At 48.1% G+C, this 16,117-nt stretch overlaps 1 protein-coding gene across 1 annotated transcript; it reads right to left on the reverse strand.

Annotated features, from left to right (window-relative positions):
* Positions 1-7,773: 7,773 nt before the first annotated feature.
* LOC126519081 (vacuolar protein sorting-associated protein 4B-like) lies at positions 7,774-15,338 on the reverse strand. Its single transcript, XM_050168691.2, has 3 exons — positions 14,564-15,338; positions 13,107-13,409; positions 7,774-8,874 (listed from the first exon to the last, which is right to left on the reverse strand). Exons 2-3 carry the CDS (start codon positions 13,406-13,408, stop codon positions 7,782-7,784), a joined length of 1,395 nt encoding a protein of 464 aa, XP_050024648.1. The 5' UTR covers position 13,409; positions 14,564-15,338; the 3' UTR covers positions 7,774-7,781.
* Positions 15,339-16,117: the final 779 nt, after the last annotated feature.

Raw genomic sequence — 16,117 nt, forward strand, 5'->3', positions numbered from 1 at the left:
CCTGTGCGCGGGCGCAAAACGCGAGGCCTAGACCGCCGCTCCGAGTAGCAGTGGTTAGGACGTCGTCGAAATCGTCTGTGTGGAACTGCATAATTTGTTGATAATTGATTCGGCCTGGTTTTGTGCCCAAGGAAATGGCTCTAGCCACCACGGGAGATCAGCCATGAATCGCGCAGCTGTTGGTAAAAAAGGAAGAATACTGAAACAGAATTTTGCAATTTCAAAATTGTATTAGATGATTACGAATCCTCAATATCAATTTTCCGGGTATTTTACTTTAAAATTTCAAGTTATTATGTTTTCTAATCATATTGAGCATAATTGAATGGCGTGGGATGGACTTTCTTTCTTGCTTCGCTTGTTCTACCAGTGCCTCTCTGACGATTGTTTTCTTTGAATTCTGCGCGATATGTTACTTTTTATCGGAAATATCAATTTCTTGTTTTCATATTATTGGTTGCATCAGCGTGACGCTCGCGAATGAGTATCGAGTGAATATAGTTAAATGAAAGCTTCTTCCGTCGTGTTCAGGTCAGTGTTAACATTAGGAGAGCCGATTTCGAAAGTTTTTCAGGTATAAATAAAACACAAATATTCTGATTACAGCGCTCAGGTATGTATTAAAGCGTGTTTTTAACTTTCCCAGTAGTTACCATGAAAGCATGACAGATTGAGTTAATGTGAAATCAGAATCCGGGTACGACATATCATATCTGAGCTCGGTCGTACAGATTCATAATCTTCTGATAATATTGTCACAAGCTGTCATGAACCACGCCTGCCGCGGAGACAACAAGAAGAAAGAAGAGAACGACGTTGGCCAAGCTGCCGCGAGACCGCTCTTCAACAACCGCGCCTATCAACCAGATTCATCTGGTTCTGCGTTAAACACATCGTGTGTAACATTTGGTGGAGGTGCGGGGTACCTCCCACGACTTACAACGGAACCACCAGCACTAGAGCTACGCCGAAGCCGTCGCCTCGCCGGACTTTCGCCGTCGCGCTCAATCATGGCTACAGAGCAAAATACCCTCACCAGCAGTGCCTCGGCAAGCCCAGTCCCTATCCAGCACTACCGAGAGCCACGCACGTTTTTGGCGAAGGCAGAGGAAGATGTGGATGAGTGGCTAACCCATTACGAAAGGGTAAGCCAATACAATAACTGGAATGCTGCCAGTCAGCTTAGGAACGTTGTTTTCTTCTTGGCCGGCACGGCGCTGGTATGGTATGACAACCACGCGGACATGCTAACTACATGGACACGCTTCGTTGAGGAGATCAAAAAGTGTTTCGGTGACTCGGACGCAAAGAGGAAACGTGCGGAACTCACATTAGCCCAGAGAGCTCAGGTACCCGGCGAGACTTGCACTACCTATATCGAAGAAATTTTGAAGCTGTGCCGAACCGTGAACCCTCACATGACAGATGAAGGTAAAGTGGGACACGTGGTAAAAGGAATAGCGGAAGACGTGTACAACTTCCTCATTGGTAAAGAGAACTTGCACACTGTATCAGAACTGATACGGCACTGCCGTACGTTCGAGGCGCTGAAGACTCGCCGAATTACACCAAAGTTTGGACGGCTGGCCAATGTAACAACTGTAGCAAGTGTTGACACGAGTCCTCCGCTCCCAGACCTATCGTCCGCCATCCGCCAGATAGTCCGCGAGGAGCTACAGCGACATGACGAACAGGCACGTTATGCGGCGCCACGTTACAGCTCCTCCGTTTTCCGAGACACTCTTTGGGAACCCCCTTCGGCTACTTGGAACCACTCGGTGAACGTCGCGGATCTTAACGGCTCCAGAGACGAACCGCATTACATTACGACCGAACCACCACGCAATGATTCGCCCCCTCAACGTTTTGATCCACGCCCACGCAACTTTCGTCCACGAAGACTCGCCGCTACCTACGACTTTCAAGGGGAAGAGCCTCGTTACCCTCAACCAATGTCTTCGGCAGAATACTTCAACCCGCATTCAGAACTTCGCCCTTCGCCAGTGTGTTACTGCTGCGGCATGCCTGGCCATATAGCTAGGTACTGTAGCCGACGCCGAGCATCGAACTACGGATCGTCAGCGCCCACTATGCGGTCTAGCGGTCGTACACTGCGCACTCAGTGGCCAGGAGACTCCACTTCAGGAAGCCACTTTCGAGAGGACCGATGCAGCGCCCAGGAGACCTACCTTGGAGAAGAAAGAACCCGGAACCGCTACCGCTCCCCTGCCTGCGACCGTACTCTGACGCCACCACCAGCCTTCCGAGCCTCCCGATCACCATCCCCTCGGCCGCGATTCACGTCACCATCGCCTCGGCGCCGTTTCGTGTCGCCCCCGCCGGGAAACTAGCCAGCGCGGCCGATGGAGGTGAGGTCGCTGGAAAATGTGTGCTGCCGACTCAACTGCCTCCAACTATTTTCATGCTAAAGAATAAGGTTCATGTACTGATTGATGGGGTCTCTACAATGGCTTTAGTCGACACGGGAGCAACTGTCTCGGTCATGAGTGTGGGGTTTAAAGGCCTTCTGGGACGCAAGGTTATGTTTCGTTGGGACCAGTGCACAAGTTTCCGTGGAGTCAGTGGTGAATCATTATACCCGGTTGGTGTGTGTAACGTGGATGTGTCATTGGGTGGGAAAGTTTTTAATGCAGAGTTTACTGTTCTTCCTCGCTCCTCGCATGACGTGATTCTGGGGATTGATTTTTTGCAATTGTGTGGTGCGAATGTTGACTGCCGGACGGGAGAACTCAGTGTCGACACCAGTGTTTCACCTGTGCTCTTTGAAGGTGAAGCTTGCCCGGAGAGTGTGCTGTGCGTGTCTGAGGATACAGTTGTGCCCGCCTTATCCGCGATGCGTGTTGCCGTCGCCTGTTCATCTCCGGCTCCTATCTCGTTCGACGCTGCAGTGGAACCTGTACATCGGAACTGCCTCAAGAAAAACGTGTTAGTTCCGCACTGCGTAGTCTCAGTGACCAATGGATGCGCGGGGCTGTGGGCGCTAAACTGTTCCACTGAAGCGGCAGTGCTACCTCAAGGCCTAAAGATTGCCACGTTTCAGGAAGACTCGCCCGTATCGGTGGCAGTACTTACAGAGCTCCCCGATGGAGGAGCAACCAGTGTCTCGAGCCCCGGGAGCTCGAAGATACTTTCCATGATTGACAAGTCACTCAGCGATCACGAGCGTCGAGTTTTGATGGCCCTGCTTACGAAACATACCTCGGTATTCGACTTTGCGCAGCACGAGGGCCCGCCATCAATTCCTGCGTCCAGAACTCGTCACCGCATCAACACAGGAGCCGCCCAGCCAATCCGACAAAAACCCTATCGTGTATCTCCGTCAGAACGCAAGATAATCAGTGATCAGGTCCAAGAAATGCTATGCAAAGGCGTCATTCGAGAATCATCTAGTCCTTGGGCAGCACCCGTGATATTGGTGAAGAAGAAAGACGGTACGTGGCGGTTCTGTGTTGATTACCGTCGCCTAAACGCCGTCACTAAGAAAGATGTATATCCGCTCCCACGAATTGACGACGCCATCGACTGTCTCTTTGCGGCATCTTACTTTTCCTCAATCGATTTACGGTCAGGTTACTGGCAAATTCCTATACACAAGGACGACAGAGAAAAGACAGCATTTGTAACACCCGACGGACTATTCGAGTTTAACGTGATGCCTTTCGGGTTGTGTAACGCACCTGCAACGTTCGAAAGGTTCATGGACACGATATTACGCGGCTTAAAATGGGAAGTTTGCATGTGCTACTTAGACGACGTTGTGATCTTCGGGCGAACGTTTAGTGAGCACAACAAACGTTTGGATTTGGTCTTGAACTGCTTGGAGAAAGCGGGCCTCGTGCTCAATTCAAAAAAATGCCGTTTTGGGGAACGACAAACTCTTGTGCTAGGCCATCTCGTCGCTAAAGAAGGCATCCGACCAGATCCACAAAAGACTGCGGCCGTAGAAGCATTTAGAGTACCCAACTCTGTCAAGCAGTTAAGAAGTTTCTTGGGCTTGTGCTCCTATTTTCGCCGATTCATTCCCCGGTTTGCTGACATGGCTCATCCCCTTACACGCCTTCTCCAAAAAGGCGTTCCCTTTGAGTGGACTGCAGATTGCGACTCATCGTTTCGCCAGCTCAAGTTCCTGTTGACATCCCAACCAATTCTTCGGCACTTTGATCCTTCATCACCAACTGAAATTCACACCGATGCCAGTGGCGTAGGCATCGGTGCTGTGCTAGTTCAGCGTGTTGACGACAGTGAGCACGTGATCTCTTACGCTAGCCGGTCCTTGAGCCGCTCCGAGCGCAACTACACAGTCACCGAACAAGAGTGTCTGGCGGTCATCTTCGCCGTGCAACGGTTTCGTTCGTATCTCTATGGGCACCCCTTCACTGTGATAACAGATCATCATTCGCTATGCTGGCTTGTGAATCTGCGGGATCCCTCAGGACGACTAGCGCGCTGGGCCCTCCGTCTACAGAAATACGATTTCGTTATTTGCTACAAAAGTGGCCGGCGACATGCTGACGCTGATTGTCTCTCTCGGATGCCACTTCAAACAACTGAATGTGATGCGGACAATTTTGATGAATACATCGCTTTTGTGTCCCCGGAATTTCCGGATATGCGTACCGTCATATCCGAGCAGCACAAGGACGAGAGCTTACAACCGCTCTTCGCGGCAGCACAGGAGTCACCTGCAGGCAGTCGCTTTCGCCTACGTGATGGTGGCGCGCTGTATAAGAAGAGCTACTCGACCACCGGTGCACGCTACCTTTTAGTTGTCCCCAAGAACCTTCGCCACCAAGTATTACACGCCATGCACGATGACCCAACTTCCGGTCATCTTGGTTCCACACGTACACTCTACCGGGCTCAAGAACGTTTTTACTGGCCTAAGATGCGGAAAGATATCGAACGGTACGTCGCCAGCTGCTCTCAATGCCAGCGCTACAAGCGTCCGCCACAAGCGCCACATGGCCTGCTTCAACCAGTTCCCCCTTCTAGCGTCCCCTTTGAGCAAGTTGGTATAGATGGGCCCTTTCCCGCGATCCTCCAAGGGTAATCGTTGGGTTATCGTTTGCGTAGATCACCTGACCCGCTATTGTGAGACCGCCGCATTGCCATCGGCCACAGCTACAGAAGTTTCTATCTTCTTGCTGGCTAACGTTATACTCCGACATGGACCTCCTCGCATAGTAATCAGCGATCGTGGGCGACAGTTTACCGCGGACGTGGTTGAAGAAACCCTTCGTCTGTGTTCGTGTAGCTTCCGCCATTCTACGCCCTACCATCCACAAACTAATGGTCTGGTCGAGCGCACAAACAGAACGCTTGCCAACATGCTAACCATGTACGTCGATTCAGCACACAAGAATTGGGACAGTATCTTGCCTTTCATTACCTATGCCTTCAATGCCGCGAGACACGAGACCACTGGTTACTCACCATTTTTCCTTCTGTATGCTCGTCCGCCGCGCTACACCCTCGACACCATATTTCCCTACTTCGCTCATGACAACGAATCAATTGATCAGATCCTATGTCGAGCAGAAGAAGCGCGACGCCTCGCTAGGCTACGCACCCTAGCATCGCAGGACCGGTCCAAGATCCGCTATGACGGGCGTCACCGCCACGTTTCCTTCGATCCTGGGGACCTTGTGTGGCTCTGGACGCCGTTGCGGAAGCGTGGCTTGTGCCAGAAGTTTCTCGCTCACTACGTCGGCCCTTACGTTATTCTGGAGCGCCTCAGCGAAGTAAACTACCGCATTGCGCGTGTCTCGAGCAGTGGACGACGCTCGGCCTAGGCTGAAGTGACGCACGTCGCGCGTCTGAGGCGTTACAACCCACGAGATGACTGACTCGCCCGGCGGGCTTCGTCTGCCAGCGGGGAAATGTCACAAGCTGTCATGAACCACGCCTGCCGCGGAGACAACAAGAAGAAAGAAGAGAACGACGTTGGCCAAGCTGCCGCGAGACCGCTCTTCAACAACCGCGCCTATCAACCAGATTCATCTGGTTCTGCGTTAAACACATCGTGTGTAACAATATTATCGCGTAGTAGTGACGGTGAAGAAAGCAGAAGTGCTATAGCAATACATACAATCAGATTATGTATAGGTATATGTATATATAATGATAATATATTATTATTATGACACATACCAATACATGCAATCAAATTACACAAGGCTGGGCGACAAAAGACAGCGGATAGAACCATCGATAACATTCCAGAAACTTCCGGTGCATCTTGCCGCGTCCTTCGTTGAGCGATAACATTTGTTAGACGACGAAACGTGGTCATTCGATAAAAAAGTACACGTGTCAATATTCAAAGTATTTGTTCCGTCAGATTACAATAAACACAGTTGTCAACCTAATCTGTAAGGAAGTTAACTATCACGCAGTGAGGTGCAATACTACGCCAGTAAAACAATGTAGGAGCAGGACCAACGTTAGCAGCAAATGAGAATAGTCCCTCTGTCCTTCTGACCTTTTTATCTGGTTTGAGCTTGATGCTACAAACATTCGCTCTCGTACGCAGCTTCGAGTAATGTATGTGCACCAAGTAGCCTGTACGGTGAAATTTTGGTCATCACATTCAGTATACTTGTTCCTTCACAGTTCGAACTTCCCACGCGTATAGCAGATTAAAAGATAACGTGCCGAGAGAATCATTCTTTGAAGAAATTAGAGGACCCACAAACTGTGTATTCGGCCCTGCAAACGGACAACTTTTTTATTAGTGCTTGCTAGGTGATTTTTAAAAGGAGAGCCTTAAGTGGCTCAATCCAATGACTCATACCAAAAAAAAAAGCGGCGAATACCCTATAGTGAAAAAAAAAATCGCCATCAGGAATGGCTCATACACCCGCAAGCAAGCAAGGATGCAATGGCTGCATATGAATGAAGAAACGAAAGAAAGAACGAAGGTAATAACTAATGATGGAAGAAAGAAAGAAAGAAGGAGCGAAGAAAATGAAAGAACAAAAGAGGGAAAGAAATAGAGAACGAAAGAAAGAACGAAAGAACCGGTAGGTGGTGCTCTAAGTGCTCACATGTGTCGTTGAGATGGTCAACCTACAGTGCCATTCATACCTTTACTTGACAGTATGGCTCGTTATGTCTTGCAAGAAATCTGACCCCTCCCACCGCGTAATTTAATGCACTAACACGTGTGCAGCAGGCTTTCGCCTTCGCGTGTTACAGGACTGTAACATGCTGCCGAATTTTTCTTTCTTTCTCAAAATATACGTATACGAACGTCGACCCGCTCTTTTCACAAACGTCTGAAAAGAAATATTGTATTCCTTTATTGCCTGCTAGTTACGCACAAAGTATTCATGACTGACAATTTCAGTTCATGGTTCAAGCGTATGGCGCTGTTTTGGTGCCTATAATTGTCTTGCAGAGGGTTTTGCTGAGTATGTCCAGGATTTCAGCCTGTGTTGTTTCCGCAGCGGTACATGTAAAGTTAACAATCTACATGCATATCGAGTGCCTCCTTGTATAACTGCAGCAAGACGATCAATTATTGTCGCAGGACGTTGGACCAATTGCCACTTGAGGCTACTTGTATGCTCCCCTACTTCCTCTTTACTCCGCGCATGGCAATATTTGTCAGTAACGTTACCTCATTTACTAGCTAATAATCAATAGGAAATTAAAAATTGAAAACCAGCAGACGTTCTAGCATGGCGCCCACTATTTCGTTGTTGTTTGCTCCCGGGCGAGATTTATTGAGGCTGTTGATAAGGAAGACCAAAAAAGCGTCAGTTTTCCACTACAGCTTCAGCGTCGTCGTTAGCCATGTGGCCTACATTAAAAGCACTCATGTCGACCCGCAGAACCGTGTGAACATTTGACTCCTGGTTCGTTCTGAACGCGTCCAGTTTGTCAAGCTCGCTGGATGTTACGGAGGCGTGGTACTTCTGCAACGCCGCCTCGAAATCTTGCAAGCTCAGTTCTGGTTCTAAGAGGGCTTCCTTGGGAATGTCCTTCCAGGACAATCTGATCGCTCCTGGAGTGTCCGGCGGGCATGGCGTGAGAAAGTCGCCGGTCTTTGACGCGCTTCCAGGCCTCCTGTACCCTTCGACCTTGACAAAGTGAGTCGCTGACTTGAGTTTCTGTCTGACCTGCATCTTGGCCTCCCTCTGTAGCAATGTGAGATCCTCACACGTGTAGCCATCTGTCTTCTGCCCGAGGTAGTAGATGTCTGAGTCTAACAGCTGATTGCGAACATCCTTGAGTCCACTGAGCAGCATCAGTTCTCGGGTGTCGTCTGTCGGTAGCGGAACGTAAACCCACTTCCGAAAGACGCGCGCGAGCGCCGGGTCCACGGCCCACGGCGACTTGGTGGCTCCGATGACAGTGACCTTCTGCTTGAAGAGTATCCCCTCCAGGAGGCTCAGGAAGTCGGCCTTCACTCTGTACAGAAAACCCGAGCTTTCGCCGCTGACTCCGCTCCCGCTGAGGGCGTCAAGCTCGTCGAGGAAGAGCACACTGGGGGCGTGGTTGAGGACCATCTCGAACAGCGTCCTCACGGTGAGGTTCTCGTTCCCGACGAGGCACTTGGAGGCGAAATGCTGGCACATGACGTAGAAGAAGGTGGAGTCGTTAAATTCAGTGGCCAGGGCCTTACCGATGTGCGACTTGCCGCAGCCCGTGGGACCGTACAGCATGAGGCTCGAGAGTGGCTTGGCGTTCTCGAACAGCGCCGGGTGCTTGACGGGGTACACCACGTTGAGCATGAGCGCCCGCTTGAGCACCTCGAGGCCAAACACGTCGGACCAGCGCACTTGCGCCTCGCCTAGCACAACCACGCCACCCGTGTGGAACACCTTGTGCTCCTCTTGACCGTGGGGCCTGGGCAGCGATAATTGCGCCGTAATGTGTTAGCTTTGAATGCCACAGGTTGTCCTCAATTAGCGTAAGCAGACAAACTTAAAGGCTTTACATATCTGAAGAAATAATTGATTCGTGGCTTTTGGCATGCCAAAGGATCACTGGTACTGTGAGCGACATTGAAGTAGAGGGCTCTTGAATATTCTTGGCCGTCGGAGGTTTTTAACATGCCCCTGATTCTAAGTATATGCGGGTTTCTTGTCCTTGGACTTCCAACAGAAAATGCTGCCGTCGAGCTAGGGCATCGAATCACCGAGCGCATCCTCAGAAGCACAATGCCACTGCGCCACTGCACTGGGTACGTAAAAAAAGAAAGTTCTGTTCAATGCGAAAGCACCCCAGTACATCGACTGCATCATGCAACTTAAGTACGCCATGTTCATATATGTTTCATTAAAAGTTTAACGTACATGTAGCATCCATGTAAATTGAAAGACAGCGTGCACAACGTTGGCGGCAGTCATGGTTACCCTTTCTCTCAGTACGTGTTGTCCACAAACGTCAACAAATGAGACAGTTGTGGGACAGTTGTACACCTATTGCTCACGGATGCTCTAATCTAAGAACACACATATATATATATATATATATATAGAATAAATGCGATGTTTTTACTGAATATGTGGTAATGATGCTGCCAGGATGACTAACTGAAAAAAAAAACGATATTGATGTTTTGAGCAATCTTCAGGCCAGAAAGCAGAAGAACGTTCGGAAACAAGGACACTGGCGAGCATAGCCTCCGAAAATCGAAGCCCTCCGTTATTTCAACAATATCATTGTGCGGCTGGCAGCAATCAATACTGTTCGCATCAGTGCGGGCATGTTTGTTCGCGGCAGTAAACACTCCGTGAATACAATATTATTAGTAAAGCACCGTATATATACAGTATTATTATACGCCATATTATTGTAGGCTCAAGAGCGATCTCTACCCAAAAGAAAGCAAGGCACGCAATGCATGAGCAAATGAATCGATTTACAGGGGATAAATTTTCAGTTTGCCAGCATTTCTGAAAATTGCCTGTTGCAGAGAGCATAATTCTAGTCCATGAGCTAGATTAGTCAAAGAGGCAGACATTACGTGCGTGAAAACTTGACACACATGTAGAATGGAATAAAATAACAATATTTTTCATTTTTGAATTATTTACTTGCGGCACATAATGCAATTTACGAGCTGTAGCCGGTGTGCTTGCAAGGCGTTTGCACTTGGAATTAATTTCCAAGATGGCACAAATATAGAGATATACGTCATCAAACTCGGCGTAGAAATGCACTGTTGTTCCATTTACTATGTAACAAGCATACTCTTTTGAAGGTTGAAGGTTGAAGTTTATTTTCCTTCAAAGATGAAAGAGGGAACTGCGACAAAAGGCGGTAAGCCTGACGAGGTCACAGTTCCCCCAAAGCAGTCGATACAGCAGTGAGCAACACAGAAATAAATATTAACGTAGTACGCATTGAACATTATGCATTGAAGCCCAAAAGTAACTGGAACGGTGAAGTATTTCATCCCACATTTTGCGAAATGATATTTTGAAGCTGGTGTCATCCTGCAGATTCAAGCCAACTGGTTACGTCATGCAAACTCACAGGCTAAAATTCGTAAATTGCTATATATGTAGCGTAAAATAATTAATTATGACGATAATTGGCGAATTTTCAATAAATATATGAATATATATTTCGATTTCACGCCGAAGTGATGTAGGCCTCGTTCAATTATCCAGCTCAAGGACAAGAATTTTGCTATCGGCCACATGCGATTTTTGAAAATTACAGAAAACCTAAAAAAATGATCACCCCGTAGAAGCAGCGAAGGAATGAATACCATAAAGGTTGATGCCCCTGGTCTTTTTCTAAGTGGACTAAAACAGCTTGCTTCAATTCGTAAGACAACTAAAAAATAACGCAGTTATAAAGATGATCACATAAATTGGTTATACTACGAGTACAATATTATTTGGAGGCCATATTTTTATTCGATTGTTTTGTTAGATTGCTGTGTTCGAAGTGCCGCAACTGTTATACACGATAATATTCATCCCACCTAGAACGACTGAGCATGAGGGCCTTAACTATATTTATGGGACACCAAATTATGCAATATGGCATCGCCACGTGCCTACCTACCCTATGTAAGCTCGTGCGGTCGTGGTCGCAAATTCCTCAGGCCAATGGTAACAGGAACGATTGCGGCAACCACGGAATATGCCCCTGTGATGCGCCACAGGGCAGGAGTTGCTCGTCAACTGCCCCAATTGTGTGCGAAGGTTTGCGTAGCACACATTGAAGGCCCTCGAAACACTATCTCGCCAACAGGGTTAGGTACCGACGACCTCTCCGCGCTCCTATTTCAGCTTCCGCGGTCAAGGCGAAGAACACCTGTTTCCATTTCGCGATATCTTGAGGCAAAAAAACGGCCGTGGCTTAGCTTGGTTAAGCCTGGTGATTGCGAAGCAATAGTGCGTTATTCTCGGATCAGCTGGTAGTATGGCTGGTGGTAGTCTTGGGTTATGCTAGTGTTACGGCTTACAGTGAATCACCTAAGCACCAGCACGTCCAGGTGCATCTCGGACTTGAGTACGCCGTTGGCGAACACCCGTATCGAGCTGAAGGACGACAGGTCCAAGTAGCGCATGACGACGTTTTCGATGCTCGACACCCGCCGAACGTCGGCGGCTGCGAGGAGGCCGCTGCTGATGTCGCGACACGCGAGGATGACTCGGGCGCCGCGCCGCGCCCCTGGTGAGAGGAGCGGGAGTTAGGCCGCCCTTGGTGGCTACCGCCTCGCCTCGCGACGGCGTGAGATGGGGCCCTGTTTTTACACAGATGGTGTGACGTCACTCTAGGTCACGTGGTGTGACGTCATGCAGCGAGGTCACGCTAAAGGTCAATGGTGCCTACCACCGCCTCGCCACGGAACGGGCTGAAGTGCGACCTAAAGTAGTATTGCTTCGCAATAAAAATTTGATACCGAAATCACCGCACCGACTGGGAGTAGGTTAGCGCCATCAGCGACTTCGCAGAGGGAGGGGCAGTATGGGAACTCTGGCGCGATGAGGGGCGTCGGAGCCAGCTGTGGATGAAGACTACGATGAACGCACGAGCAGTGGCACAAACGCGTTCTCTGCCGTTGCGATGAGGAACACCGACGCTCGACCCTGGAACTGGAGCCTAAGAGATGCGCTCTAAAAAATCTGGTGGTATATGTTGCGTAGGGCTGCAAGTGCAGTCTCCTTTTCTAACACTGAAGTGCTTTCGAACTGATTTGCTCCATTGCTCACCAATGTTTTGCGGCTCGAATTGAGTAATTCGTGATCAGTGTTCGTCTGGTGTATGTGACGAATTACAACCTTCCAGCTCAGAACATAGAAATGCCATTGCTCCCCTCACCATGAACAGAGGTTGCCCATGTCTGCAGGATTTTAAGCAAACACCGCTAAAAGCTTTAGTTAAACGAAATAAATTGCTGGGTTTAACTTCCGGGAAATCCCCTGTTGCATACGAGGCCACATTCCATAGCTCCACAGCTAAATTCTGGCAACCTGGGTTTATTTAACCTGGACCAAAATAAACGTGCACAGTCGCTTTTGCATTCCACCCCCGTCAGAACGGGGCCCCCACGGCAGGTAATCGAACCAGTGACCTCACGCTCAAATTATGCTAACTCGCCCAAAGCTTTTAAAGAAGAGACTATTTTGCTTTCCAGAATGATTCCAAGGAAGTTAGCTTTAGCAAAAGTTAAGGTTGACACGGAAAATTTTCACCAATATGCGGATGACCTCGCGGGCAGCTCGAGTCAGTCAGCTCGAGGCAACTGGGCTGGGTCCCCGAAATCCCTAACATTGTGCAGTAAACAACAAATCATACTATACTCTCGAGAATTAAAAAAAAAATTAAATTATGGGGTTTTACGAGCCAAAACAACTTTCTGATTATGAGGCACGCCGTAGTGGAGGACTCCGGAAATTTCGACCACCTGGGGTTCTTTAACGAGCACCTAAATCTAAGTACACGGGCGTTTTCGCCCCCATCGGAATGCGGCCGCCGTGGCCGGGATTCGATCCCGCGACCTCGTGCTCAGCAGCCCAACACCATAGCCACTGAGCAACCACGGCGGGTCTCTCGAGAATAGGGAAAACATGAATACGTCTTAATCAGAGCAGTGACAATCGATTGCGACATACGCCGGAAAGACGCTGAGGCTGCTTCCGCTGCTGAGTAGCCGGCGCTGCTGTTCCGTGGGCGATGGGCTCGAGCTGGCTGTCGAGTAATCGCCATCCGCCCGCGCCCCCAAGAAGCGGATGAACTCGTGCGTGCGCTGGAGGTAGCCGCTGCTCTCGACTCGAATTTCCCGCGCAGCCACGAAGTACAGGAACAGCGCCTGCTTGTACAGCCGGAAGGCTTCGGCGAAGTTCTGCGCCTCCTCTTCGGCTTCGGCGCGACGACCGTAGTCTACCGCCATTCGAACCGCTTCTTCGGCGTTCATTCTGTTACCGGATTACCGGCAGTATAGAATGTCAGTGAATCAATCAATCAATCAATCAATCAATCAATCAATCAATCAATCAATCAATCAATCAATCAATCAATCAATCAATCAATCAATCAATCAATCAATCAATCAATATTTTATTTGTTTCTTGCGTGCAAGTTCTAGTGCCTCTGTCAATGTATTTACAGAGCTAAGAAAGAGGGAGAAATAAACTGGGTTTGTCATTCCGAAAGCACACAGGGGGTTCTGAGGGACCACAGCGCGGAGCAATCAGGAAAAATTTTGACCACCTAGAGTTCTTTACCGTGCAGCGTCATGCAAGTGCGCCAGCGTTTTTTTTTTTTTTTTTTTTTTGCAATTCACTCACATCGCAATGTCACTGCCATGACGGTAAACCGACACAGCCACCTCAAGCTTGGCGGCGCAACACCATAACTAGTAATCAACCCTGGCTGCTCAAAGAGTAGGGTAGAAAAGCTGGTGCACCGCACACGCCCAAAGTTCGCGTTAAGTTTAAATCTTCACGTTTAGTGTCCCAAAACCACGGTAACATTACGAAGCACGTCGTAGTGGGGCACTCCGGATTCATTCTGACCACTTTTAACGTCTATGTAAACCTGATTCCACCTACACAGGCGTTTTTTCTTCATTTCGCCTCCACCCAAATGCGGTCCCCGTGGCGGCGATCAAAATGGCCAGCTCAAGTATAGCAGCGTAACACGTTAGCCACTAAGCTACAATGGCGCGTGAAAAGCGAGAGATATGACACTGCTGATTTTATAAAGACGACCGTATTATCACTGTTGAAGTGGTTTTGTAAGGTAAGTATGTAGTATGAGTAGTACGCTGGATAACATGGCACTCTAGTAATATCACAGGGACCGTAAGAGCAGCACTGGTAATCCGTCGTTATTCTGATCGTCTCGCTTTCGTGCCAGTTCTGTAGGGGAAAGATAGGCACTGATCCTGTGGCATCGGTCAATACATCCGTGAACCAAAGATAAACAAAACTCCGATTCGTAGCGATAGGCATCTGGAAGAACATAGCTACGCCCAAAGAAAACTGTCCTAGTATTAGACGGTGTAGTAAATGGATTTGCCCGGACGAATATAGGCGTTTTACTCCCTGCAAAAGAGTACAATGATTACCTGGATGCTGGAAGCGCTTGGTCGCTCTTTTTCTTCAATAACGCTGGCGCATGTCGCTGCAGCCACTCTTCGTTTCTTTTTTTTTTTTTTTTGTATGCAATCTAAATATTTTCTTACAGATTAGTTTAAATGAGGGGTCACATAGCAATCGCTAAGCTTCCTTTCACGTATAAACAGTCTTGCCCCCGTTTCTTTCTAAGTACAGCCCTAATGAGCTACACAACACAAGCGCGTAAAAAAAGTTGATGTTGAAGTCATCACGAGCGTAAGTTGTGCCAATAAATAAGGCATCATTATCATTCACACTTCGAAATTCACAGTCAGAAGAAAAGAATAACGACACATTGAAATGTCCTTGTAGTTTACGATTCGAAAGGTGCATACAGGGTTATGTAAGGAGGGTAACGTTACCCGTTTAAATGCCTTTAGAGCAACTGACTAGATACTTACTTAAAGACAGCTTTAGAAAAATCTTGCTGTAGCCTACAGTAGAAAGAGCCAGGTTTATAGGCAGCAACAAGGTTAGCTGGTCTTTGTGAACAGCACGCAATGTCCGTGACCCATCAATTGGCTTTTTGGGAAGTGCGGTCCATCATTAACTTTGCAAACTCGCTTGCGGTGTTCGGCAGTTGAACCAATGAAAAGCCACCGTCCACAGGCACCTGATGGGGGCATGCATGACACATCGTGTAGGTATCGCGAGCACGTCGAATCAGGTAGGCTTTTGCACAGATGAAGTCGACGAAAAATATAAGGTCTACGGGGAGAGTTTCTAATTTTGAGTCAATGACTCACGTTTGGTCAGTCTGTTTTTTTTATTCTATGCTGACCGTTAGGCATAACTTATTTGGCCTAATTGAGGCAGGGGGGGGGGGGGGGGGTGCAGGTCTCTTTAATGAAGGTATGTACATGGGAAGATGTTCCACGAGGAATGAGAAAATTAAGATAATTTCTGAAGGATTCCTTGCATGTAATATTTTCAGAGGAGCACAGACACATGTAAAAGGCATATCGCAAAACTTCTACTATGAGCGTCGTGTGTCAACGCAACAGTTCAAGCAACTATGCTGGACCACGGTCCAATAAGAGAGACGCGTGATGCGCATAACAAATGTGTACAAGACACTAGAACGATCGGGCACCGTACTCCCGGCCTTTTCTTAGCGTTTATAAAATGTATCATACGCCTCATTCTTCCTGTATTGCAATTGCCTGCGATGTTCATATTAAAGATAGAGTTAATCATACATTTTGTTTTCCTAGAGTGTCCGCGCAATTCCAGTTGACTAATGAGACATGCCTAGAGACGTTGTGAAATGTGTGAAATATGAGTAATTATTCTAGAAGCTACGATAATATCCTTAAATCATATCCGACTTTCAATAAATTTCAATCTTTTCGAAAATATGATATTACGATGTTACGTGGATTATTGTAATGTATTGTATTGATTTACTGTATTGATGGTATTGACATGACTCGATGAATAAGTTGCGAGAGATGCATCGGTATGGTACAGTGCGCCATACAGAGGTTCGCTATGCACGTAGCATA

Source organism: Dermacentor andersoni, chromosome 10 (assembly GCF_023375885.2).
Source record: "Dermacentor andersoni chromosome 10, qqDerAnde1_hic_scaffold, whole genome shotgun sequence".
Taxonomy (NCBI): domain Eukaryota; kingdom Metazoa; phylum Arthropoda; class Arachnida; order Ixodida; family Ixodidae; genus Dermacentor; species Dermacentor andersoni.

Bases quoted from the DNA above. Each gene is read 5' to 3' on its own strand.
- LOC126519081 (XM_050168691.2), bottom strand. From the start codon at position 13,408: ATGAACGCCGAAGAAGCGGTTCGAATGGCGGTAGACTACGGTCGTCGC. The intron at 8,875-13,106 runs GTATGTCGCAAT...ATCGCTGCCCAG, and splicing joins AGCCTCAGCGTCTTTCCGGC to GCCCCACGGTCAAGAGGAGC.